Source organism: Arachis hypogaea, chromosome 15 (genome assembly GCF_003086295.3).
Source record: "Arachis hypogaea cultivar Tifrunner chromosome 15, arahy.Tifrunner.gnm2.J5K5, whole genome shotgun sequence".
NCBI lineage: Eukaryota > Viridiplantae > Streptophyta > Magnoliopsida > Fabales > Fabaceae > Arachis > Arachis hypogaea.
This window is the reverse complement of record NC_092050.1, coordinates 147,089,116-147,116,036: the sequence shown is the minus strand read 5'-3', so window position 1 is coordinate 147,116,036 and position 26,921 is coordinate 147,089,116. Positions and strand designations below refer to the sequence as shown.

Genomic DNA, 26,921 nt, shown 5'->3' with positions numbered 1-26,921 from the left:
CCATTTTTACCGGCTTTTTTATATAATTAAATATTCTCCACACTTTATTTCTCTATATACGCACGACGTGAAAGTGTTACTGAAATACGCAGGCCCAAGTCTCGGCCGCCGCCCGCGAAATGGGATTCTACTCCATATCAAGTGGAGCGCCCACGAAATGGAACAAAGGTGTAGCAGGTTCCATTTCATTGGCGGCGGGCACGAAATGGTGAAGCAACCATTATGTGGCTGTCACCCACGAAATGGTAACATCTTGGACGGCGGCCACGAGTTGGCACCAATTCAACTGCGGCGCACTTGAGTTGGAACACTTCAGGTGTACTGGCAACGAAATGGGATCGTGGTGTGCCTATATAAACGCTGCTAGAGCAACCACGGAAGAAGCCATTCTGTATTCACTCTCCTCCCACTCTTCAATATTCTCTCAAGTTCACTAGCTTCTTTCTCTCTTAAAATTTTTTGGGTATTCAGATTGGTTTTTTTTATATGGCTTCGGAGAACGTGTATTTAATTTTATATCCTAATGGAGAAATTTCTCATACATCAGAAGGGATTACATTCGTTTGCGATGATCCATTATGGATAATGATTCCACCACAGACATCGTTGCAAGATCTGAAGAATCTGATTCTGGTTCATACCGGAATGGTTGGGAAAAAAGAAATCATGAAGCTGACTTATAGGATGCCGGTTGCAGTGGCCAACTCGTTTGCGTATCAAAAAATGCAGATAAAATCTGATCAGCAGGTATCAATGATGTTCTCTTATCATCGCAGCATAGGTACCATATATTCGTTGGAGCTTTGTCTGAATATTCAGGATATTGGCGGAAGCTCGTCCAGTTCCAATAATGTGGATGGTGTGAGAAATCTGGGAGCGGCTGATTTTGTTCCGGGGCCGGATACAAGTAGGGCCCGTAGTCCAAGCTTCAATGCATTTGTTGTGCGGGAACAGAATGCAAATCTTCAGGAAGCGCGCCCGTCCCCTTCAACGTTACTTGGGTTCGATAGGCATGCTGATGTTGGCATTGCCGAAACTTCTGACGAGGATGACATTGAAGAATACAGTGGTGATGAGGCAGAAGCCGTTCCGGAAACGCAACCTCTGCATGGCGACGATGTTCCTCCAAGACCTGTCGAAGCGGTAGGTGGACGTGTATCCTCCAGCACACCTGCACACTACCTGTCCCTAAATCTTGGAGCAATGCATTCGAGTAACGCAGAGGACAGACCTAGCAACTACGCTCTGTCAGGCGAGATGGAGCTCGAGATTGGGTTGAAGTTTCTGAACCGGGAAACAGCGATGCTTGCAGTCAAGAACTACAACATCCGTAGGAGTGCAGAGTATAAGGTCGTAGAGTCAGACCAAAGGAGGTATGTATGTCGATGCAAGCAGTTCGGTGATCGATGTCGCTGGATGGTACGGGTTGCGAAGACAACGTCTTCCTGATTTTGGGAAATTCGAAAATACGAAGGGCCTCATAGTTTCCTGACAAGTTCGATGTCTCAGGACCACACTCAACTAGATAGCAATGTCATCTGCCAGCACATATTCCCCATGGTGCATGCTGATGCGACTATTTGTGTAAAGGTGTTGCAAGGATCAGTTGAGTCAGCGTACGGGTACAAGGTGTCTTACAAGAAGGTTTGGCACGCAAAGCAGAAGGCAATCGCAAGGATCTATGGTGATTGGGACGAGTCGTATGACCAGCTACGCAGATACTTCAATGCGCTCCAAGCCTTCGTACCAGGTATTCCTTGCAATTTACTTTCGTATGGTCTTTGCCCTTAGTTGTCCTTTTACTCCTTAACCAGTTTGACTAAACCCTATAATTGGATTGCAGGGACAATTGTTGACCTCCAAACGGTCCCGTACTACATCGGAAACACCCTTGACCGTGATAGTGTCATGTTTCACCAGGTTTTCTGGTCGTTCCCTTCATGTGTTCAAGCGTTTAGGCATTGCAAGCCGCTAGTCTCAGTAGACGGAACACATCTGTACGGGAAGTACGCTGGCACTCTTCTCATGGCCATAGCACAGGATGGAAACAACAACATTTTGCCTGTCGCTTTTGCCCTCGTCGAAAGAGAGAACACAGATTCATGGTACTTTTTTTTGACCAATTTGAGGAGACATATAGCAACTCGGCCAGGAGTTCTTCTTATCTCCGACAGGCATGCTGGAATAACGGCCGCATTGGAGCGAGACGGATGTGGCTGAGAACACAATGTTTACTGTGTACGGCATATTGCTTCCAACTTCGCAACAAGTTTTAAGAGTAAGGAAGCCAAAAGACACCTGGTTAATGCCGCTTATTCGAAGACGCAAGAGCAGGCGCAGTACTACCTTGAGTTAATTAGCAGCGAGGATCCCGTAGCATCGCCACAGATGATGGGTTGGATACGAGGATTGGAGCCACCTAAATGGCTGCAGCACCTTGATGAGGGCCGACGATATGGTCACATGACAACCAACCTTTCCGAGTGTATCAACTCCGTCCTGAAAGGCACTAGAAATCTACCCGTCTGTGCAATTGTGAAGTCTACCTACCATCGCCTAAATGAGCTATTCGTCATCAAGGGTCGGCAAGCACAAGCTCAGATTGTAAGCGGTCAAGTGTTCTCACAGTTCCTACAAAAAGCCATATTAGCGAATCGTGAGGGAATTTCTCAGATGCTTGTGACGTCGTACGATAGAGCCACCACTGTATTCACAGTCGATGAGATAGCTGCTGTAGGGGTGCAATCTCGGTTTAGGGTTAACCTTCAAGCTCGTAGATGTGACTGTGGTTACTTCCAGGCGTTACATTACCCATGTGTTCATGCTCTAGCCGCTTGCGCCTACTCGAGACTAGAGTGGGAACAGTATGTTGACTTGGTCTACCGGGTTGAGAGAGTGTTTCGGGCCTATGAAGTGGAATTCCAGCCAATGCCGGATGAGGAGATGTGGCCCCCTTACGAAGGACCACGTGTCCGTTCTAACCCCCTCCTACGACGCACACTTGAAGGACGTCTGGTGTCTACGAGAATTCGGAATGAGATGGACGAGGTGGAGCCAGGACCTGGTAAGCGGTGTGGCCTTTGCAGGCAACCAGGACATACAAGGCGGCATTGTCCCCACGCTTCTTCAACCTAGAATGCCACCATTCGTGTTTATTGTATTATGAGTTTGGCAGTTATTTCAATTTTCTTGTACTAAAGAGTCGATGTTGTTTATTCATGTTTTGTTGACTCTAGTTCGGTTCATGTGCATTTTCAATGTAAACAATATAATATCATATTAAAAAAAAGTGCGATCGTTAATAAAAACACATGATGGAGGAACACTGCGATTACATGAAAAACACTAAACAGTAAAACGTACAGCAACTAGCGGAAATAGGACAACTAAACCATAAAACATAAAGCAAATAACAGATAAAAGACTGCTAGTGGTGCTCGTGCCCCAGTCTGCCGCCTATGCCACACGGAGGAGGTCGAGTGTCCCGACGGGGACGAGCATGATGTCCCTCGTCCTCGTCCAGGCTAACATCAGCCCCAGTGTAAGAAAGTCGTCGACCCTGCATCTGCATAGGGTCGTAGGGTCGTAGTGCAGACCCAGCTGTGTCCCCAATGGAGGTAGATCTCCTCCCCGCAGGCGCAGGCTGCGTGTCAGTGTCGGATCGGGGCAGGGCGAGTGTAAGATCTGTTGGTGTATGCGGGGATGCTTGCTGAGGGATAAAATGGTCCAAACTGTCGAAAAACGAAGAGAAGTTTGTCCACCCAACTCTGTCCATAGAATCAATTAAGTCCTGTGTACCTCCCTGTGATGAACCGCCAACTTTGTAGCTACTCTGATATGGCATAAAGTGCTGAATGGAAGATGGCTGCATAGGCTCCGCTTGAACAAAAGGTTATGGGTAGTAGTAGTCCCCAGGAACTGGAGGAGGCTGTGATGGAGCATGATAACCCATGTCTTGCTCAACACTGGGCCGGTCTTCGTCTGGTAAATCTTGCCTATCCTCCCCAGGGTCAGCATGTTCTTCAGCTCTGCCTCTGTGAGGACGGCGGCGACGATGGTCTCGGGGAACCGGCGGCAAATTAACAACTGGGCCTCTTCCATACTCTTCCGGTGCGCCTTCTGGGACAACTTCCTGCCTCGGATCATGGAATGCATCAGGGGCAGACAAAAACCTCCTTGTTCTGTCGCAGTATCACCTATAGTAATCTTGACTAGGACGCAACATATCTGCACGATCAATACGCAGCCTGTATGCATCACCTCGCCGGTTTGCCCATACCTCAAACCACTCAAATAGTCTGACCGGCCACCATCCGTCATCATTGCGGGCCGATTATCGATGGAAGGTATCAATATTAAGCGGCGGGTTTGGAGGTCCTTGCTTTCCCCCAAATTGACGCAACACTCGATCAACATTTAGGATCTCAATCCATCTAAAAAATATGAGAGGCACAACGGCGATATAGAAATCTCCATGTGGGTGGCCGAGGAATTCAGCAAGAACTCTAGACAGAATCCGTGGGTCCATGTACGGTTGCCAAACAAACTACACATAAGAGAAACCCCTTCAGTAAAGGCATATACATAGTAGTTCGTAAGATATTAATAACAACTAGCACCAACATCATCCACGTGCAGATTGTCCAACCTCAGCCGATGCCTCAATAACCGCTGCTCAGCATAGTCATTTTGTCCTTTTTTTTCCTGCCCGCCTGTTGGACCAAGGCAAAGTTAAAAAAAATATTAAACACCAACCGCAAAGGATATATGAGAAAAGTCACAAAGTGGGAAGACATATACCATACCTCGTTGCTAAAGGAAAACTATATGGTGTCGTAACATTCGGTGCCAAGAAAGGTAACCTGTAGTATATCCACGACATCAGCAACGTATGACAACCGGCCATACCCTCAACACTGTAGTCGGTTGCTAAGCACATAGCACGATATAACCAACAGAGGACGGCGCTACCCCAACTGTAGGTGCAGATCGCATCAAAGTCAGCCAACAATGGCAGATATCGAACATGCACCGTGTTGTTGGCCTTGTCCGGAAGAAGCACGTCTCCCAACAGGTAAAGCATGTAACACCGTGCATACTGCATGAGGCCATTATCTTCTAAGTCAAGCGGCATCTGCTGAAGACGATTTCTGAGCCACTTCAGCTTTATGTTGAACTTTGTTGTCCCTACGTGGCCGGCGGGAACCTCACCTAGAAGTTCATGACACCATTCCCAAATATCTCTTTGGTGAAACTTGCTCCATGACCTCAAAGTACCACTAACAGGCTGACCATCAACAGGTAACCCTAACTGCATTGCTACATCCTCCAGAGTTATTGTACACTCCCCCCAAGGAAGATGGAAGGTATGTGTCTCCGGTCGCCATCGTTCGACCAAGGCACTAATAAGTGGATTGTCGTACTCGAATCGCTTGATCAAAGAGGCATGGTAAAATCCCGTGCGTCTCAGATAAGGCTCAAGCCTCTGCCGTCTAATTTTCATGCTTGGATCTGCAGGGTCTACCATGAAAACATCAACGAGCGTGCCATGAGGAGTAAGGACACGTGTCGGCTGCAACCAAAGGTAGCAAGAAATACAACAGCTCAAAATTCTCTACAAAAATTTCTAAAAATGAAAAATATTATGTCTAATAATATTTTAACAACAATAATAAGCTAAATGACGTAAACTAACCTTACGGAATAAATGTGCCGCTATATGATGTTCATCCAACCGGTTCAAGTTCTCCTCTGCATTAACCCCTCCCCCACTCATATTAAAAAAATTTTTTCTCAGCACTGCCCTCCCATCCACCACCCACTACCTTCCTTTCAAGACTTACACAAATTTTTTTTTTTACCTTATGACCCCTTTAACCGTGCAGCAGGTCCCCTCCCTTACAACCCTTTTATAATGAAGTTGGCTCCCTTCCCAAGTGTCTCCTGCCTCCCAACATGACCAATGCATGTGTAGCTGCTTCGTTGACCACCATTTCGTGGGCGCCAGGGACGAGGTCCTCCAATTCGTGGCCGCCGCCAGCAGCTTGGGCCAATTCGCATGCGATGACCCTGAGGTGCCCACCTCGTGTGCGCCATCGCTGATGTTGCTCCATTTCGTGTATGGCAGCAACGAAATGGAGAAAGCTGCTCTCCTACGCCATTTCGTTGGCGTCAGCCGTGAATTGATGGTAAACTCCATTTCTTAGTTGGTGGGTACGAATTGGGCATGCGTATTTTAGGATCACTTTCAACTGGTGCATATTTGGAGAATAAAAGCTTCTCGTATACTTATTTAGATAAAATTTTAAATCCCAATAAATTTGTTATCTCACTATCTTTATCTTCCTTTACATATAAATTTTTGTTGAATCTAAATATTTTTGTTTCTATTGTTGTTATTGTTATTAAACCCGCTTCTAAATTTATTGTTGGTGGTGCGGATTGACGGTGTGGTTTAATATGACAATTCAGTTAAAGCAATAATGGTTAAAAATATAAAGGATAGTAGTAGCAGTAGTTGAAATTTGTGGCGGTATGAATTATGAGTTAGGATGTGATGGTAAGACATGATAGATGATGATGGTGGTGATATTGACCACGATAATAATAATTTACAAATTTTAGATAATTTTTTAATTAAGTCAATTAAAATTTAATATTTAGATATTTTAGTGAGACAAATTTATTTTTTTATAGTTATAATATTAATTTTTATTTTTTTATAAATATTTTTATTTATCTTTTAAATATTTGTAGATAATGATGAATTGTTTTTTTAAATTTAAAATTCACTTTACTTTTTTTGAAAATAAATCTTTTTAATTTTTATTTTATTTGAGAAAATAACGTATAATTTTTTTACTGTATATTTTGTAGGTGAAATTAAAAAATATAAAAAATACTAAAAAATAAAAAATTACACTTTACATTTTCAATTAAAAAAAAAAAGAAAAAAAAGATCTATTCACACTTTCTTTCTATCAAAGACGAATAGACGATTGTGCAATAAATCACTGACCTAAGTTCCCCGCTTCTCCCTTTTTCCCAAAAAGAATTAATAAGTCCGAAATAACGCGTAATCAACGGGCCAACAAAAATTGCACAAAAATATTAAACTAAAATGAATTGAGTCTAGGGCAACCGGCCGAACTGGTATCTAGGGTCAACTAGCCGGAATTCGGCACCACCGACTCTATTATAAAATTTCACAATCATGCTAACAACTTCCTAATGTTGTTATCATTATTATTATTATTTTCCTCTGAAACATTTTACTTATTCTAATAAGTTAGGCGTTATAAAACTTGTAGGTTACACCTACTGCAAATAATTTTGGCTTTGAAAAATAAGCATATATTATGGAAACAATCATTAGTTAAGGCATTATCAAGTAATGCGTATGTATATTTATAAAATGTTTATTGAATTTAATATAGAAAATAGTTTCATTAAGAATTTCACAAAAAAAAAAAAAAAAACAACTCATGGTCACAAACAGCCTTTTTTTTTATTTTAATATGATTATTAAATGGATGTAATACTTAAAAATGATAGTAATATTGTGTTATATACAAATATGATTATTTGATGTGAAATTATACAAAGTTAGTTGTTTGCTATCCGGATAAATATGAAGAGCAAAGAGCAACCACAAAAATAAAATTGAAATTGAATAAAGACAAAAAAGTCGAGTAGTAGAATGAAAGAATGTATTTGTATTTAGAAACTGAAGCTACAATTAAGAACAACAAGTGATGAAGTGAGAGTTTATTTAAAAATTAGAACCACAACTAAGAAGAACAAACAATGAAACGAGAGCTTGGAAAAAGAAAGGGGGTAACTGTTACACTATTACCAAGTATGAATAGAAAAGTTCAGAAACTAATAGGATAGTGATAGCACCGTGAGAATGAATGAGCAATTTAGTTTAGGGTCGAAGCACTATTTGTGGCATTGAATCGACATTAATGACCATAAAGTAGCGATTGTGCGAAGTGAACGCAGTGATGGAGCTAAGGGGTTGAGGGGCGACGAAGATGATACCGGAGCAGTGGTCAGTTTGGTGCGCTCAACAACGAACTCACCAGAGTGTCACATCTTGAAGCTCTCGTAGCCGAAAAATTTTAGTCCCATAAGTTAAGAATTAATTGTCTGCGAATCAAAATTTTATTTAATAATTTATTTAATAAATTATTACATATATAAAACATAATTTAAATATCTAACATTTATTTAAATAGATTAATAAATTAATAATTAAATCAACCCAACTTAATTTTGCTTTAATTAATTTATATCAATGTATTACACAAAAAAAAATTAGCCCACAGACAGCTCTCTAATCCGCGTCTCCTTTCACTTTATTTCAAACTTCCTTAAGGAGTGACAACTAAACGGAATTGTGTTCCAAATAGGATAAGAAAGTCTCGGAGATACCTGTAATTCATCCTTAATTAAATAAAATAAAGGAAGCCCCTCAAAAACAAAAGGGAAAGAACAAAATATTTTACCAAAACTAATAAAGGCACACGTAAACAATAGTTATTAAACAACAATACTACATCTTCAATAAATATTATAATTTTGAATCAATATTTGACCATAATAATTTGTATTTATATTTATTAAAAATAATTTTAAATTTGTGTTAATGAATTACTGATTAAAATTACTAAAATCTCATCGCTCTAGGACTTTTTGGTTATTAAATAATTAAATTATGAACATCTGTAAATTGAAAATTTGAGAAAATTGACCAAAGGAAGGAATTAGAAGAAGAAGAAGAAAGAATTCAGAAAATTGAAAAAAAAAAAAAAAGAAAAGAGAGAGAATCTGGGTGGGCTTTGAGCTGTGATATAGCTGTCCTTTTGATGAATTATTTCATACCACACCACACACCCCATTCTTCTCTCTCTCCCCTCACTCATATACTCACACACAGATCCAAAATTCCTAGAAACCAAAAAAAAAAGAAGAGAGAGAGAACCCATTTTTCTCTTTGCCTCTCTAAACCCACCACCACCACCAACATAATCCTCCATAGCTGCATTATCTCCGGATCTCAAAGGTCGAAACTTTTTCAAAACCCCACTTGAAAAACTAAAGCAAAGAAAAAAAGGAGGAAAGACTAAAGAAGGAAGCAGCATTCAGATGCCTCATGTGAGATGAGGAAGAAAGAAGCCATAACCACTCACCATTTCCACCTCATTGCCTTGTTTCTGGGCTCACTCACACTCACCCTCTCCTCCTCCTTCGCCGCCGCAACAAGCACCACAAAGCACGAGTTCAATGGAGCACTCACGGAGGCAGAAACCATGTACATCAAGCAGAGGCAGCTTCTCTACTACAGAGACGAGTACGGAGACAGAGGAGAAGATGTTACAGTGGACCCTACCTTGGTCTTTGAGAACAACCGCATCAGAAACGCATACATAGCCTTACAAGCATGGAAGCAAGCTATTCTCTCTGATCCTCTGAATCTCACCGCTAATTGGGTAGGTCCTAAGGTGTGCGACTACACTGGAGTCTTCTGTGCACCTGCACCTGATGACAACAGGACCCGCACCGTTGCCGGCATTGACCTCAACCATGGCGACATTGCTGGTTACCTGCCTGAGGAGCTTGGCTTGCTCACAGATCTTGCTCTATTCCACATTAACACAAACAGGTTCTGTGGCACACTTCCCCACAAGTTCGACCGTCTCAAGATCCTCTTTGAGTTAGATCTCAGCAACAACCGGTTTGCCGGTAAGTTCCCGGCGGTAGTTCTGCGATTGCCCAAGCTTAAATTTCTAGATCTGAGGTTCAACGAATTTGAAGGCACAGTGCCTTCACAGCTCTTTGATAAAGATCTGGATGCCATTTTCATAAATCATAATCGTTTCGTCTTCGATTTGCCGGATAATTTCGGGAATTCGCCTGTGTCGGTAATAGTTTTGGCGAACAACAAGTTCCACGGCTGTGTGCCTTCAAGCATCGGGAACATGTCAAGGCTGAACGAGATTATTCTGATGAATAACGGTTTCCGTTCTTGTTTTCCGGCAGAGGTAGGGTTGTTGAAGAATCTAACTGTGTTTGATGTGAGCTTCAATCAGCTGGTGGGGCCTTTGCCGGACGCAATTGGTGGAGCGGTGAGCTTGGAGCAGCTTAATGTGGCACACAACTTGCTCTCTGGTGTAATTCCGGCCAGTATTTGTTCTCTGCCAAATTTGGAGAACTTTACATATTCTTATAATTTCTTCACGGGTGAGCCACCGAGGTGTTTGGCTCTGCCGGCCTTTGATGATAGGAAGAACTGCTTGCCTGCTAGGCCACTGCAGCGCTCTGCCGCCCAATGCAGGGCCACGCCTTCAGTGAATTGTGGCTCTTTCAGGTGTAAGCCTTTTGTTCCGTCAATTCCTTCTCCGCCTGTTGCTCTTCCTCCTCCGGTATTATCGCCTCCACCTCCCCCGCCGTCACCACCTCCACCAGTGTATTCTCCACCGCCCCCATCGCCGCCTCCACCAGTGTACTCTCCACCTCCGCCACCACCGTCTCCCCCGCCTCCTTCTCCGCCACCTCCTCCTCCACCAGTTTACTCTCCACCGCCCCCGCCGCCCTCACCACCTCCACCGTCCCCTCCACCGCCGTCTCCGCCTCCACCCGTGTATTCTCCACCTCCACCGCCGCCTTCACCGCCGCCACCTTCCCCGCCTCCTCCGTCACCTCCACCACCTTCGCCATCTCCGCCACCGCCGTCTCCTCCACCACCCTCACCTCCACCTCCGTCGCCGCCGCCACCAGTAGTGTACCCGCCTCCACCCTCACCACCACCTCCTTCACCACCGCCAATTTACTGTGTACGACCACCGCCGCCGCCTCCTCCATCACCGCCACCACCCTCACCACCACCACCGCCAGTGTACTCTCCACCACCACCTGTTTACTACTATAACTCCCCACCACCACCTCATTCGCCACCGCCACCACATTCGCCACCACCTCCACCACCTCACCACTCACCCCCGCCACCACCTCATTCACCACCACCACCCATTTACCCTTACCTCTCACCACCGCCACCCCCTCCTGTCCACTCACCTCCTCCACCAGTCTATTCACCACCACCACCATCACCGCCCCCACCATGTATAGAGCCACCACCACCTCCTCCACTATGTATAGAACCACCCCCACCACCTCCTCCGCCTCCCCCTTCGCCACCACCATGCGAAGAGCATCCACCACCACAACCATCACCACACCCTGCACCTTACCATCCACCACCATCGCCACAGCCTGCACCTTACCATCCACCGCCATCACCATCACCGCCACCAGCACCTGTATATGAAGGGCCCTTGCCACCTGTTATCGGAGTCTCGTATGCATCACCACCACCACCACCTTATTATTGATTCTTTTGAGAACTTCCTCCTCTAACCCCACTTTCTCCCTCTACTCTCTCTCTACCAAACACCATAAAAAAAGTTCACATTTTTACTACTGGGGTGGATGATGTTAATTTTCTTCTGTACCAAAATTATTGTTATTATTATGCGATTCTCGTCGCTTTTGGGGCTTCAATAATAAACCAAACAGAAGACATGGGTTTGCTGTTTTTTCTTTTAAATATTTTTATGTCTTTTATGGGTCCATAGATAAACATAGAACAAGAAGAAGAATTCGAAGGAGGATGAAGAAGAAGAGGTTACGGTGGAATTGAGGTAAGAGGAGAAAGTCTCTCTCCCAAATTGATCTGAAATTGTTATGGATATTCTGAGTTGTGAAAAAAATAATAAGAAAAAAAACACAAGAGAGTAAGTAGGTTGCAGTGAAAGAAAGAAAGGAAAAAAAAATGTATGTATAGGGATGGATCATGGATGAATTCGGAGATCATAATTCTCGGCTTCAATGGCAGTGGTTACTTGTTGATGCTACTGCCCTTGTTTCTGGAGTTTATTGTCATTGTCATTGTCTCTTTCATATCATACTCTTTTTTTTTTAATTTTATTTTTTCTTGATTTTTTTCTTTGTTTCTTTTGATTTGCAATTTATAGTATAATTTATGAACATTTCATTACCTTGTATTGATTTTCAGAATTGAGCCTTAATTTCTTTCTCTTATATGTATATGTCTTAGCTTACTATACTATTTCGACAATAAATCTGCATCCATATTCATCTGAGGTTTCAGTCATTAAAGTTTTCTTAATGTATGTGATGAAGAACTGATGATAACTTTTAATATGGAAATTCAATTCCAACTGTACATACTATTTTTGTGCCAATGTGATATAGTAAGTATATTTCTTGCAATATGTCGTTACATTTTTTTTTAATCTTATCGATAACATTCTAATTCTCTTACGTGCAATGGTGCATAATTGAAACATAATCGTTGAGAGGGGGAGAGGAAATTAGTAAGATAATTGCTGAATTGAATGTTGTCATAATTAAACTATAGTTTAGATTTAGGCCTGCAATTATGGTTGCTATCATATCTGTTTAAAGACACTAACATGTGTCTTTAATGCATATGTAAGTGAAACTTTTATTATAACACTAATAATATAAATAGCTGATTTTAACTAAATTTTTTTTTGTTACCACACATTTCTTAATAAAATTCTATGCTTTGAAAATGATCCCTCAATCAAAGGGTTCAGGGTAGCAGCAGTGTGAACAACACTGTTCAAAATTCCAGTTCATGGGGATGGTGGGGCCACAAAATAGGCCATCCCAAGAACCATTCATTCATTAAGGGGGGGAGGAGGAGCCTCTATTTATTTAATTTTTTCATTTGATTAATGATATGAGACTCCACTTTAACCATGTGCAAGCCTTTATCTTAGCATTTGGGATTTGAATTCAAATATCTTTTTTGCTTAATGCACACTCTTGCTTACTTTTCTCCCCCACTGTTGAGTTCATCAAATCCTCAATTAAGATTACAACTTAGAAGACTCATTGGCATTATTCCCTCGTTTTATCATGGAATAATGGTATATAATTTCAACTTTAATGTGGCCACCGACTCCAAAGTCTTCTCACGCGAGACCAAGACTTGTTTGTTTCTTTTGTTGCTTTGGTTTCTCACTCGGTTTGCCTTTTTTGCCTTTTGCTTTTAACTGCCTGTTTTACCCCTTTCAAGTTTCAACCACTTCTTTTACTCCCAACTCTCCCTCGGGTTTTGGTCACTCAAACCAGACCCACACAAAAGAACGGTTGGGTGACATGAAAATAAATCTGAAAAGGAAAAAAAACTAACAATAATATGCCTGCGATTTGCTATTATAAGGCCGACATTCTCAATAATAAAATTTCTATATGATTTATAAATGTGAATAAAATTTCATTCTAAGAGCTACTTTAAAAATTGAATTAGGTATATTTAATTTTGGGTAATGCTAGGTAGAAAAAAAAAACAGTCAGAACTTGCCTTATTTAGCATTAATTAATTATCGCAACAATTAATGAATGTTAAATAAGGCAAGTTATGACTGTTTTTGGCTGATTTTTTTAGGTTACCAAACATTTCCGTTAATTTTAAGTTATTAGTACGATCTAGATTATCATTCTTAAGAAATTTATTAAAAATTTCACATTTTTTAGAGATAAAATTGCTAAATAATTTATAAGTGTGAGATATTCTTTAATGAGTTAATTTTTAGGGCTTACTTAGATTTACTCCATCTAAATTTTAATATCTACACATCATGACCTCTTTTTTAATTTACTAGAGGTAAATTACTTTTTTGCTTGTGAGCAAATGACCAATTTTTAGTCTCGTTAGAGTTTATGTTTCTATTGGTTTAAACATGTTCACATAAATAACATATCGCCCTTAAATAATCTAAGTAAATAGTTCGAGTAACTTAACAATACGTTTAAATGAAAGTTAGACACATTCGTTTTGGTTAAATTAATACACACAACAATACTCTATATATATAGATCATTCTAGTATGCTTATTTTATAGTGACTATGGTGATCATAGTATTTTAAAAAATACTGCTAAAATTAAAATAACACTTTTTAATAAGTGTTATTAAAATATAAAAAAGTGTGATTTTAATTTTAATAATACTTATATAATTGTAGCCATCGTAGCGTAATCATATTAAAATCTAGTTATATATATTTTTGCATTCTGTAAATTGTATTAACAACTTTCTCATAAACATTACATATATAGATTCTTTAAGGAGATTATGTATAATATATTACTTAAGATGATGATATCACTACTCTTATTTCTTATAATATTCCTCTAGATATAATTTTTTTATTGTATGTTTATATGAATTCGTAAAATTTTTTTTATCAAAATAAAAATATCAATATTCGTTTCTTATTAGTCTATTACCTAATGGTCGAAGTAATTTCAATACAATTTATTTTATCAAAGTTCAATGGCTTGATAACATTTTTTTTAAATCATGGCAACCTCTATCCCTAGCTAGTAATTAAATTAAGTGTACTATTTCAAAAGGGACATACATTATTTACCAAGAGGCATTTGGTTCCTTATCTTGTGGAATATAAATAGCAATGGAGTTCTCATTTTTAATGACAACTTCTACAAAGGAAGTTTCCTCTTCTTTAGTTACATTGTCCGTGGTTTATCTTTTCCTTTATTATTCATTCTTTTTTGTTAGATGAGAGACACGAATTGATTAGAAATATATAGTTATCCCTCTTTCGTACTAGGGACAAGGGTAAGTGGCAACGAATAAATTTTATTTGCACTATCATAAAGATGAGCATTTGTTGCTACTATTTATTCTTTAACATGCACTTAAATTCTTAATTAAGGGAGAAGATTTTCAATTAAGTATACTATATTTCATTATGCACTTTTCTTTATTATGCACTTTTCTTTTCTTGAGAAGAAATAATATTGGGGAGAAAGAAAGGGTAAATTAATTAACGATAATATTAGAAAGATAAAAAAAAAACAGTCAAAATTTATCTTATTTAATATTAATTAATTATTATGATAATTAATAAATGTTAAATAAGATAAATTATGACTGTTTTTTATTAATTGAGAGGATTTATTTTCAAAAATTTTTCATATGCCATGGTGGGTTTGGCCTTTTACAATTAAAATTTATATTTAATATATAGAGTCTTAACACATCATTAATTAATGAGCAATGCTAGGAACCAAAAGGGTATTAACCAAAAATTAGCTAAAATATTTTTGGTGAATTCAAAATTTATACGAATTAATATATGCGGATGTTTCTTCTGCTAAATATCAGAATATTTTGTTTTATACTAAATGGATGTTCTTTTATATATTTTTCGTATTTTTTTGTATTGCAAATGTGAATGTCTTTATTTCTTTTAAAATTTCATTTTTTTAAAATTTTATAGATATTTAATTATTTTTGCTAAAATATAATTGGATGTTTTTTTTGTTAAGTATTAGGATGTTTTTTTTTCATATTAAATGAATGTTTTTTTTATAATTCTATAATTGTATAGTTTGCAGTCTCTTTAATCATCAAAACGACACCTAATATCGCAAAACGCAGAGAGCAACATCTGCAACAAAAAAAACATAAAATAAAAATAAAAAATAAAAAACACTAAAAATAAAATAAAAATAAAAAAGCAAAAGCTGCGATTGGTTGGGCTATAGCTGTTCATGGCGGCGCCCACGACATCTCCCGTTCACTGCCACATGACCGCCGCCAGCCCTGTGAAGAAGCCCTCCGCCACTGCCTTCAAATTGGCGTCGAAGCTCTTGAATCCAATTCGCCTCCTTTGGACGTGGTTGAGCTCGTGGTACAGTAATAACCGTAACGGTATTTGTCTTCACTTTCATCAAAGATCCTGTGATCTCATGCTTTTACTCTTCTGTATAGGTTCGTGAACGGGAGAATATTCCGCACTTCAATGCTGGTAGGGGTTCTGTGTTGAGGGCGTCGCGGAGAGCATAGAAGTCGCCGGCGCTTCCAATTGGTAAGAGAGAGATCTGTGTTTGATTGTTGGAGGTGAGTAGGTTAACGTGAGAGAAAAGAGGAAGGCTTTTATAGGTTTTAATTAAGTTTATCTAATTAATTTTAAATTTTTTAAATTTTAAATTTAAAAAATTTAAAATTAATTATTAATATAAATTAATGTGATTTTATTTAATTTTTGACTGATTCCGTTTTGGTTCTATATACTTTTCCTTAATTAATTCTTTCGAAGTGTATCCTTACTTTAATGATTCCTTTTAATAACTCACAATACTAATTATTTCGCAATTTACTAATTATATACTATTTAAAGTTATATAATTTTAATAATTTAATTTCTTTTAAAACAAATGTCTGTTTTGTTTTTAGATATTAAAAATTGAATGTTGGAGGATATTGAGTAAAAATAAAAGAGTGGAAAAATAAAGGCACAGAGGTTCCACTTGTCCTTTGTAGAAAAGAAGGGATAGTGACGTAAATGGAAGGGGCCCTCCATATGTAATATTCACATGGGGTTGTAGAGGCTTTTCACATCCAAATTGAAATGAAAATATTAATTGTTAGAGGTTGGTTGACTTGTTCTATTACCTCAACCGGGACATAACTATCATTTAATTAGCCTTCTACGACAGCCTGTGATTAGGTCAAGCATATTTAATACCCTCTTCATATCCACCTCAATCTCACATTAAAACATTTTTCAACCAAGTACAATCTATGCTAACAAATAAATTCCAGAAAAAAAAAATTAAAATTTAAACTATTTTATTTTATATTTTTAATTATTATTTATTTTACGGTTTTTAATTTTCTCTGGTATAATTAAATAATATTAAATTAAATAAAATAATTTTAGATTATTATCTCTCTAAGATTAGGAATACGTTAAAAAGTTTTGCTAATGAATATAAACAACATTGGTTCAACAATTCTTATTAGGTATAGCACAAAGAATGATGTGGCTATAAAATGAACTTAGCCCTTTAAATAAAGAAAAAAAGGAAAACAAAAGAAAAGCTTCCTTCATCTGTTTATTGAACTTGTTATAAGTTAATGATTATCTTAAGAATTTTTTTTAAAATAATAAATATGTAAAATGTTTCAAAGTTTATCTTGTAAATTTTAAACAGCATATTATTACTTAAGCATTTTAAATCCATTATTATTAAATACCTAATAAAAAGTGCACATGGAATTATATATATTTATCAAAGACTTTTGTTAAGGAGTGTTAAAGATTTTTTGAAAGTAATAAATTTATAACTTTTTTAATATATTAAGAACTTTAATAAAACAAAATTAATAAAAATTTATCAATTAAAATATTATGGAGTACAATGCACTTAGCAAAAGTTAACTAACTATTGGATTTAGATTTACCACCACTATTTTATCAGATACCACAGCATATCATGATATAAAATCTTTCACAAATAAATTAAATTTGGTTGGTTATAATCTAAGGCTTGATTTGGTAAAATTTAAAAAAAAATTTTGTTTTTTTCAAAAGTACAAATACTTCATTTTATATTTGGTAAATTAAAAGTTTATGTGTTTATATTTGTAACTTTTAAAAATTAATAGTATTTTTGAAAACACTTAAAAAAAAATTTTGACTTGTACTTATCAAAATTAAAAAATTTAATATAATCTAAAATAATAATAAATATTCAAAATTATCCTTATTAATTATTATTAACACCAAAAAAGATAATTATCCTTTATTATATATATGTCTATTATGATTTTTTTTTATTTTTAAAAGTTATTTTGCTAAACATAATTATAATGCATATATTTATTAAAAGTTATTTTTAATTTAATTTTATCAAATACAGATACTGTAACTTTAAAAAGTTAATTTTTAAAAAATAAAAATTTTACTAAACCAAACCTAACCGGAATAAGTTATAACAATAAAGGACCATTTTCCTAAAAATATCCATCCAAATTATGAATAATGGCAAGCAAAGAAAAGAAGATTAATCTCCTCAATTAAAGTATGTAGGTAAAATTCATTAATAGATATGCATATACACACCTAATTATCATAGTGAATTTTGATGGATCCAAAAAATGAATGTAATGGCAATGGTGGCAATGCTGACAGAGTGACAAAGACACACATACACATTATTATCAGTTATATTATGGTAAGGAGCTGCGGATTATTTGAGTAACCAATTTATTTTTACAGTTTCTATTTTCTGCTAGTTCAATAATTGAAAACACTAGTAACTACTCACACCTAATGAATAATGGAATATGACAATTTATGTCAGTGTATAGATTTAAGAAACTTAGATAGATAGATAGATGAATTAGAAGAGGAAGTAGAAAATGACAATTTATGTTAGTTAATTAGTAGTTACTTTGTGTGATGTAGAAAATTATGCCGCAATTAATGGATCCACGAGAAAGTCACAACACTCACAATTCAGTTATACCCAGTAGCAATAGTAGCTATCTACTTTCTTTTGCTTCTCTTTTCTCTTAAATATTAATACTGAATTCTCGGTTCCTACTTTTTTTTTTCAAATATATATATATTATGTACCTATTAAAAATAACGACCAAATTAATTATAATATATTTATTTATTTTACAATTTTTAATATGTATTTATGTATATATAATATAGTTGTTTTTTTTTTTTAATTTTCCCCGATAGACAACCTAGCTAATTTTTAATCAAAATAAAATTTAAGCTGGTTTTTTACTGAGAAAAATGTGAAAGAGATTAGTCTTTGTCTCTTTGGGATAAGATATTTAAAAAAACTGATATGTTTTACTTTTTATGGTTAAATTACAAATTCTAATTTATTTTAATAAGTAATTGTTGGATTGTTAATCGAAAAATGTTAAAAAATAAAATAATTATTTATTTATTTATTCTTCAACATTGAAAGTGTACATATATTTAACACTATTAATTACCCAAATTGCAAAAATTTTCAAAGCTCAATAAATATTTTTAACGATATTTACGAATCGCCTACTAAAAAATATTTTAGGAGATACTAAGAAGGACTGAAGCTCAATTTTTTTTTTTTTTTTTGTGAATGATTTTTCAAGATTTTTGTTATTTGAAAATCTTGTTAGCAAATAAATTGAAAGGGATGTTTAGGAAAAAGAAAATGTGTATTAAGAAAAAGAAAATTGGAAAATGATGTTAAGAAGCGATGTGTGTTTAGACTTTGATGTAGCATACATAAGAATAAGACTGGTACAAATTAAATTCCATCCATAACTCTCAATCTCTATTAGTTGCCAATCATGAGAATGTTTGTTTGCTCGTGCTTTGCGTATTTGATTTATAAATATAAACTCTTTTCCATATATGAATTGACAAGCTCCTATCATCCAATTATCTATTGTTTTGAAAATGCTATTTATGGAACTATGAATTGAACAAGATTAAATAATAGAATAATGATATTTGAATTCAAGCAATTTCGGTTTTAGAATTTTCCTTTGTCCAACTCATCTAAAGAAATTGATGATTACTAGATGCCAGTTCATACGTTGATTTTTATTTTATTTTTATATTTTTATATATTTTTTTGTTTTTCCATATAGAATTCTAGTAGTCATCTCCAATTATTATAATATGATTTATTTATTTTTCTACCAATAATTGTCCTTTTCATGAGCTGACTATTATTAATCCTCTCTTTAAAATTATAATCTGACTACCTCTACATTTAATGTGTCTTAGTCATTTTATATTATCAAATAAAATTGAAATATATATATATATATATAAGAAGCCGCGTAATATGGTTGCAAATGAGTGGCATCAATTTAATATACAAAGGATAAAATTAATTAATCTTTATTATATACTCGTAGTTATACTCAAAAAGGTATATACACTTTACCCTTTGTCATAATAATTATCTGAACCACTAGACAAAAAATATACATAAATAGAAGTACTAAGTGTATATAATTTCATGAAATTAAAGCCACAGAAGTATATGCCACGCTTGTGATCATTTTTCGCATAAATAATTCAACCGACAAGATAGGCGTGAATTTCTGTTGAATTGTTTTCTTGTGCATACATAAATAATAATTACATATAATTTATAAATTATTTTAATAGGATTATATTACGGTAATTATAATTTTAATTTTAATAATATTTATATAATTAATATAATCACTATAATATAGTTATGGTAAAATCTATTTAATTTGTTAATAAATTATAATTTAAATAGCATAATTTTTTTATATTTATCTAAAAAATTATAGATTCGAATCTCTTTATTTATGAGAGAAAAAAAATCTACCTAATTCACACAACCTCCTCATCTTGCTTTTTATGTCAATTAGGGTGAAAATGATGTTTACACTATACAATCAACTGTCATTCACAGTTTTGCTGACAGATTAACAAGTTTTTTTTTATCGTGACAGATTAATAAACCGAATTAAAAAAATGATAGTGTTTTATAATAATTTAGTGTGTCTTGAGTTTATTACATTGGGTCAATATGTGTATTTTAGTGATTAGGGGTGTACATGGACCAAGTCACACTGGGTTTAGTCTAATCCAGACTCAATCTGAAATATAGACCGGACCTAATTTTTAGACCTTAATTAACTCAACCCTAGATTCAATGAAACCTATGCATCTTCGGGTCGGGTGAAAACTGGGTGAAAATTGGGTCTTTAGCATATAAAAATCACCTAATCTCCAACCATTATTTCACAATTCACATAGTCAAATTAACTTAAAAAATTATAACAAGAACCAACTGTTATCTAAAATTAAAACATAACCACAATCAATACTAATATTGTCTCATAATACTAAATAGTTAAGTCACATAGAAATAACACAAAACATTACACAAAAATCTTGTTCTTCCTAAACATAGAACTTTAACTCATAGTCAGCAACATTTTCAGCTTCAATTTCTATTGTTTTGTCCTCTTCGATGGTTGGTGGAGGAACACAATTATCTCCTCCTCCCATCTTAATGTTCCTGTGTTTTCTATCCTATCAAAATCATAAATTTCAATAATAAAAATTTCTAATCAGAAATTCCAATAACAGGAAGAATAATAAAGACTTAATCTAAACACTAATTGGAAGAACAAAATAAGAATAAAACATTAATAGGAAGAACAAAACACTAACAGAAATTATATTAACTAAATTCCTAATCCAAATCAATACACAAAATCAGAACAAAACACTAATAGGAAGAATAAAACACTAATAGGAAGTCAGAAATTATATTAACCAAAACCCTAACACGAAACAAGTAATCAGTAAAAAATTAGTAAACACAGAACAAATAATCAGTAAATACATCAGTCATCAGTAATCAAGAACAACTCAAAAACAAAAATCAGCTAAACAAATCATTTAACACACATTAACACCCACACCTAATCAGTAAACATAGAACAAGTAATCACTATTCACTAAACACATCAGTAATCAACAACAATTCAGAACAAAAATCAGCAAAACACATATCAACACCCACACCTAATCAGAGTTCTAATAATGAAAATCAACACCCACATCCTAAATTCACAAATTCTGTTTATCAAAAACCCTAAGAAGACCTGAGAAGAAGACCGGAGAAGAGAGCGGAGCAGAAGGAGCAGGACTAGCAGAGCAGAACAACGGCGGGGCAGTAATAGAGAAGAGGACGATCGGGCCAAGCACAAAAGCGTCACGTCACCGAGAAGCAGGGCAGTACCGTAGGTCGTCACCATCATCAGTCGAACAAAGAGCTTCGCCGGTGACTGGGGTGAAACACGGAGGGTTGAGAAGAGACGAGAACGGGAGGAGTGGGTGACTGCGTGGTGCATGCTGCCGAGACTGGGAGTGGGCCGTGGGGAGAGAAGATGAGGTCAGGGGTCACCAGATCAGCCTGTGCCGTGGGGAGTGGGGACTGTTGGTGTTGGAATGGGGAGTGGGGAGTGGGGAGTGGGGACTGGAGGTGTGGGAGTGAGCCTGAACGGCTGAGCTGCTGAGGGAGGCAGTGAATGGAGAATGGACTGAATGTGTTTTGCGTGCCCTAGCCCAGCCCCTAATTTGAAATCTGTAACTGTGTTTTGTGTTATTGTGTATATGGCCGGGTCACCGGGCCGGGTCCGGGTGACCCCAGCCATGGCCTGGTCCCGACTTCACCTCCTTTCCTGGTTTCATTTTTTTTTTCCGGGTCCTCCCCGGGTCACTTCGGGTCCGAGTCCTCGTCGTCCAAAAACCATCGGGCCCGGGCCGGGTCTTCGGGCCGGACCGGACCGTGTACACTCCTATAAGTGATTGTGGGCTTGTAAATATAATAATAGAATATGATGTTAACTGTATACTACATTTGGATAGATTTTTGCTTCTACTAAGATGAATTTGTTTTTAAAAATTATATAACTCACTCAATCTATTTTTGTTATTATAAAGTTTTAGTAATAGTAATTTATTTATATATTGTTTATGTTGGGCTTTTTTTCTCTTTTGTGAGGTTTAAGTTTAATTTTTTGAATGTCTCTTTGTACCTATTGTTTCACAACCATAATTAGATTTTTGGAGTCATTTTGAGAATGAGATAGCTATCAAAGTGAGAGAAAAGAGAAAAAACAAAATTTCCATTTTTATGCAAAGCAGTAAATTTCAAATAGCAATTTCTCATTTGTTCACGTTAGATCGGCTTGAAATTTAAATTGTGTGTTTCCATTATCTTGTTCTTCATTATAGACGGTGGAGATGTTGATTGGAAGTTTTCAATAGCAGAAACTGCTTCAAAAGAGAGAAAATAGATTTTCCATTTTTATACAGAGTAACAATCTTTGAATAGCAATTTCTCATTCGTTCATCGTTGGATCAGCCTGAAATTTGAACTAAAACTTTATCTCATCTTGTTATTCATTATGGACAGTGGAGATTTTGATTGGAGGTTTGCAGAGGAAGAAATATGCTTCAAACAGAAGCTTTAATTTTTTGGGTATTTTTCATCTTCTTGCTTCTCATTTGTAAGCTTTGATGCTTTGATGTTTTGGCTGGTTATATGCACGATTTGTGTTTTGTTTGAGACTCTCTTGTATCTCATTTAATTATAGTAGAGCTATTTCATTGGTCTGGACGACTCGTGGTTTTTACCTTTCACATTGAGGGAGTTTTTCACGTTAAAATCTCGGTGTGTTCTGTAAACCCCGTAAAATTAGTAAGTAATTAGTCAATAAATTAGTTTTTAAATGAACCCACGCTCTTTCTCTTCCTCATTTCAGCTGAAGCAAAGCTGAAAGCTCCAGGGAAGAAAAGAACGTCGAAACCCTTACGGAAAAATTCAACTCGCCGTAACTCCTCCGTCTGAGCTCCGATTGCCGCACCGTTTGCGGCCACGCGACCATCGCGTCAGGCTCTACATTTCTATCGGAACAATTTTATTGGTAACTTGCTTAATTACTCTCATCCTTCTCTTCCCCCAAATTTTCGAAAATTGAATAGAGATGTTGAATTTCTTTACTTTTTGATGTTTTAGGATCCAATTAGTTTGAGAAAAACGTTCACTCTTGCTTATGTGAAGCTTGGGTAAGATGAGGATACCATAAATTCTATTAAATTACTGAATTTATATTTTGGGGATTAAAATGGGTATATATGTGTTATAAATGTGTATTAGGTTGTGAATAAATAATTTGAGCTTGAAATTGTGGATATCAAAACTTGGAGGAAGCTCTTTTGTTGAGGTTTTGGGGCTGTATTGGTTTTAATTAAATTGCCTTGATCATTACAAGAAAAATTGGCTAAGGTATGGTTTAGGTTTCTTATATTTAATATATAATATTCTGTGAAAACTTATGTTAGATGACCATAGGATAGGTTGGAATGAATGTGTATATAATTATTGCTTAGCATCTTGTTAATTAGTTGGTTTGGTTTGGTGTTTGTGTGAATTGAATAGCTTGTTGATTATAGATTTGAGAATGTAAGTTTATAGTTGATAATGCCTCTTGAATTAATGGTGATTTGGTGAATTTATTGATGATTTGAAATATGATTATTGTGGTTATTGTTATGGTGATGAGGAAGGGTATGTAGTGTTGAATTGGTGGGTTTGGAAGTGTATAAAATGAAACTTTTGAATTGAAAATGAGGTTTGGGGGAGAATTGCAAAGTTTTGGTTTTGGGTCGAACTTCGGTAGGCTATAGCTTGGTTTCCGGAACTCCAAATTAATTCCAACTTATTTTAAATGAAAATTGGATTTGTGAAGTTTATGCCGTTCAAAGAACGGAAGGAAAACGATCTAAAACGGTTGAGTTATGCCCGTCGGAAGTTTAGGTGTGAAATATGTGATTATGCAGCTGAACATTCCATGGATTTGTAGCTTTCTGGTTGATCTGTTAATTTTTTTGGAAAAACGTACGCGTGAAATGGAATCTTGGCTATGCGAACGCGAGTAGTCCTACGCGTACGCGTGATGGACCAGCAAGCATGTCCACGCGTACGCACGACCCACGCGTACGCGTGACATGAGGTACTCACTTACGCATACGCGTGACAAGGGGACGCGTGCGCGAGCTGCATTTTTACATTCCCACGCGTACGCGTGGCCCCTATTTCAGCAAACACAGTTTTCAGAATTTTAAACCGCACTTCAAGCTTCTAAACCTCTATTTTCATTCCTTTAGTCATTAATAATAGTATTAAACCTGATAATCAGATGAAGTTAGGAAATGGAAATAATTTGGAGATGAAGTAAAGCTGAAAAGTGATGAATTGTTTATGAAATGTTACGGATGATCATATATGATACTTGGCTTTATAATCAAATGAATGATCATGTATGATACTTGGCTTGAATGATTAAATGATCTGAGATATGAGATTCCCTGGATAAAGTACAGTGGCTTGCCACCACGTGTACCAGGTCAAAAACTCGATACTCTGTTGACTCTACGACGTAAGGGTGACCGGGCACTTATAAATTTTTGGGAGTGTTAACCCCCATTGAGCAATATTGATTATTTAAGAAAAAACTATGCATAGACTCTTGGGGATGCACGTCGGGGGACAGCCCAATGGTTTAGTAAGCCGGACTTGTCGGGTTGGCTGTATAACCGACAGATGAACTCATTAGCCATAGGGCAGGCATGCATCATGTGCATATTACTTGAATTACTTGTTTGTACTCTAACTGGGTTTGCCTAAGTGCATCTACTATGTTAAGTGTATATTTGCTACCTACAGTACTTGTAACCTTCTTGTGTTTGCTTTTATCTGTTTATTTGTCTGTGAAATGCTGACGAAGATGGAGGTATGAATGAATGGCAGTATGAAACTTAGATTTAAGACTAAGTTAAGTTAGGCTTAGATACTCTTAGAAAACCACCTTTTATGGCTTCTGTTTAATACTTTAAGCTCTATAATCTGAGAGTCGGCGTTCTAGGATTGCCTCTGGTATTCCCATGACCTTATATTTTATGTGTGTGGCACCCTTACCATACTGAGAACGTCTGGTTCTCACCCATACTATGTTGTTGTTTTTCAGATGCAGGTCGAGAGGCATCTCGTTAGGTGTCTGGACTCCTGAAGCGAAGTGGTTACTGGGTTATTTTGTTGTACAGTGATGTATATATATGTACTTAGCTTTTTCTCTATATAACTTGTTTTTTTATCCTCTTAGAGGTTTATGGAGAGACAGAATTTTGTTTATGTACATTTGGGTTTTGGATGTGTGTGTAAATATCCTCCGGCCAGCCTTGACTTCGCGGGCTGAGTTAGGAGCTTGTTATTTTGTATCTTTGGCTCTCTATTCATACTTTTATTATCTTATGTTTGATAGTTATAGTTTTCTTTACGCGCAAGTTATTCCGTTTCTGGAGCGTTGCGCTTTTCATTTTGCGATTTTGTTTTACCCATTTTTCAAGGCTCCTATTTTATTATATTCTTTTTGCTATTATATGTATGTATTTTAATTTTAAGAAGTCGTAGCACCTTGCCACCTCTGTTTTACATCCTAGGTGTAAAGCTCTGTGTGGTAGGGTGTTACATGTTCTTGTTATTGCTTTACTTGCTATATTTGCTTGTTCATAGTTGCTGCCATAGTGTGTTGTGAGTTCTTCCATATTATTCTTGTGTTGAATATTTGTGTTATTTTCGCTGCTGGGCTCTTTCATATTGGTATCAGAGCTTGTTGGTATTTTTCTAGGCTTGTGATTCTGTGAACAATGGAAGCTAATACTAATACTAGTAGGATGATCACTCTTAATGGTCCTAATTATGATTTGTGGAAGTCAAAGATGAAAATTTTGCTTTATGTTAAGAATTTTCATCAACCAGTTTTTGGTACAGAGAAGCGTAATGATAAATCTGATGACGATTGGACTTTGTACCAAAAACTGGTTGATGAAAATTGTTAACATAAAGCAAATCTTCCATCTTTGACTTTCACAAATCATAATTAGGAACATTAAGAGTGATCATCCTACTAGTATTAGTATTAGCTTCCATTGTTCACAGAATCACAAGTCCAGAAAAATACCAACAAGCTTTGATGCTAGTATGAAAGAGCCCAGACACAAATATCTTTATCTGATCATACCTTCTCTAGCATTTCAAATTGCAAGAGAACACATGGTGTCCGATTTAAGACATAAACAACAATGCTCAAAGCTTTACCCCAAAAAAAATTTTACCAATCCAGACTGTGACAATAAACACCTAACTCTTCAATCAATGTTCTGTTCATCCTTTCAGTTAAGCCATTCAACTGAAAAGTCTTCGAAGGAGTCTTTTGATGTCTTATACCATGCTCTTTACAATAAATATCAAATGGACCTGAGTACTCACCACCATTGTCAGTACAAATGCATTTCAACTTCTTCCCAATTTCTCTTTCAACAAAAACTTGAAATTACTTGAAGACATTCAAAACTTTATCTTTAGTATTCAAAGTATAAACTCATAATTTTCTAGAATAGTCATCAATAAAGATTA

At 36.4% G+C, this 26,921-nt stretch overlaps 3 protein-coding genes across 3 annotated transcripts; 2 read left to right on the top strand and 1 right to left on the bottom strand.

Annotated features, from left to right (window-relative positions):
- Nucleotides 1–1,500: 1,500 nt before the first annotated feature.
- Nucleotides 1,501–3,135, top strand: LOC112749198 (uncharacterized). Its single transcript, XM_025797459.1, has 3 exons — nt 1,501–1,750; nt 1,844–2,105; nt 2,271–3,135. Exons 1-3 carry the CDS (start codon nt 1,501–1,503, stop codon nt 3,133–3,135), a joined length of 1,377 nt encoding a protein of 458 aa, XP_025653244.1.
- A 1,198-nt stretch (nt 3,136–4,333) lies between these two features.
- LOC112749196 (protein MAIN-LIKE 1-like) lies at nt 4,334–5,776 on the bottom strand. Its single transcript, XM_025797458.1, has 4 exons — nt 5,696–5,776; nt 4,801–5,572; nt 4,624–4,712; nt 4,334–4,546 (listed from the first exon to the last, which is right to left on the bottom strand). The coding sequence occupies exons 1-4, from the start codon at nt 5,774–5,776 to the stop codon at nt 4,334–4,336; spliced, it is 1,155 nt and encodes a 384-aa protein (XP_025653243.1).
- A 1,946-nt stretch (nt 5,777–7,722) lies between these two features.
- On the top strand, nt 7,723–12,105 carry LOC112751175 (leucine-rich repeat extensin-like protein 4). Its single transcript, XM_025800231.3, has one exon. It carries the CDS (start codon nt 9,165–9,167, stop codon nt 11,394–11,396), a length of 2,232 nt encoding a protein of 743 aa, XP_025656016.1. The 5' UTR covers nt 7,723–9,164; the 3' UTR covers nt 11,397–12,105.
- The last annotated feature ends 14,816 nt before the right edge of the window (nt 12,106–26,921 follow it).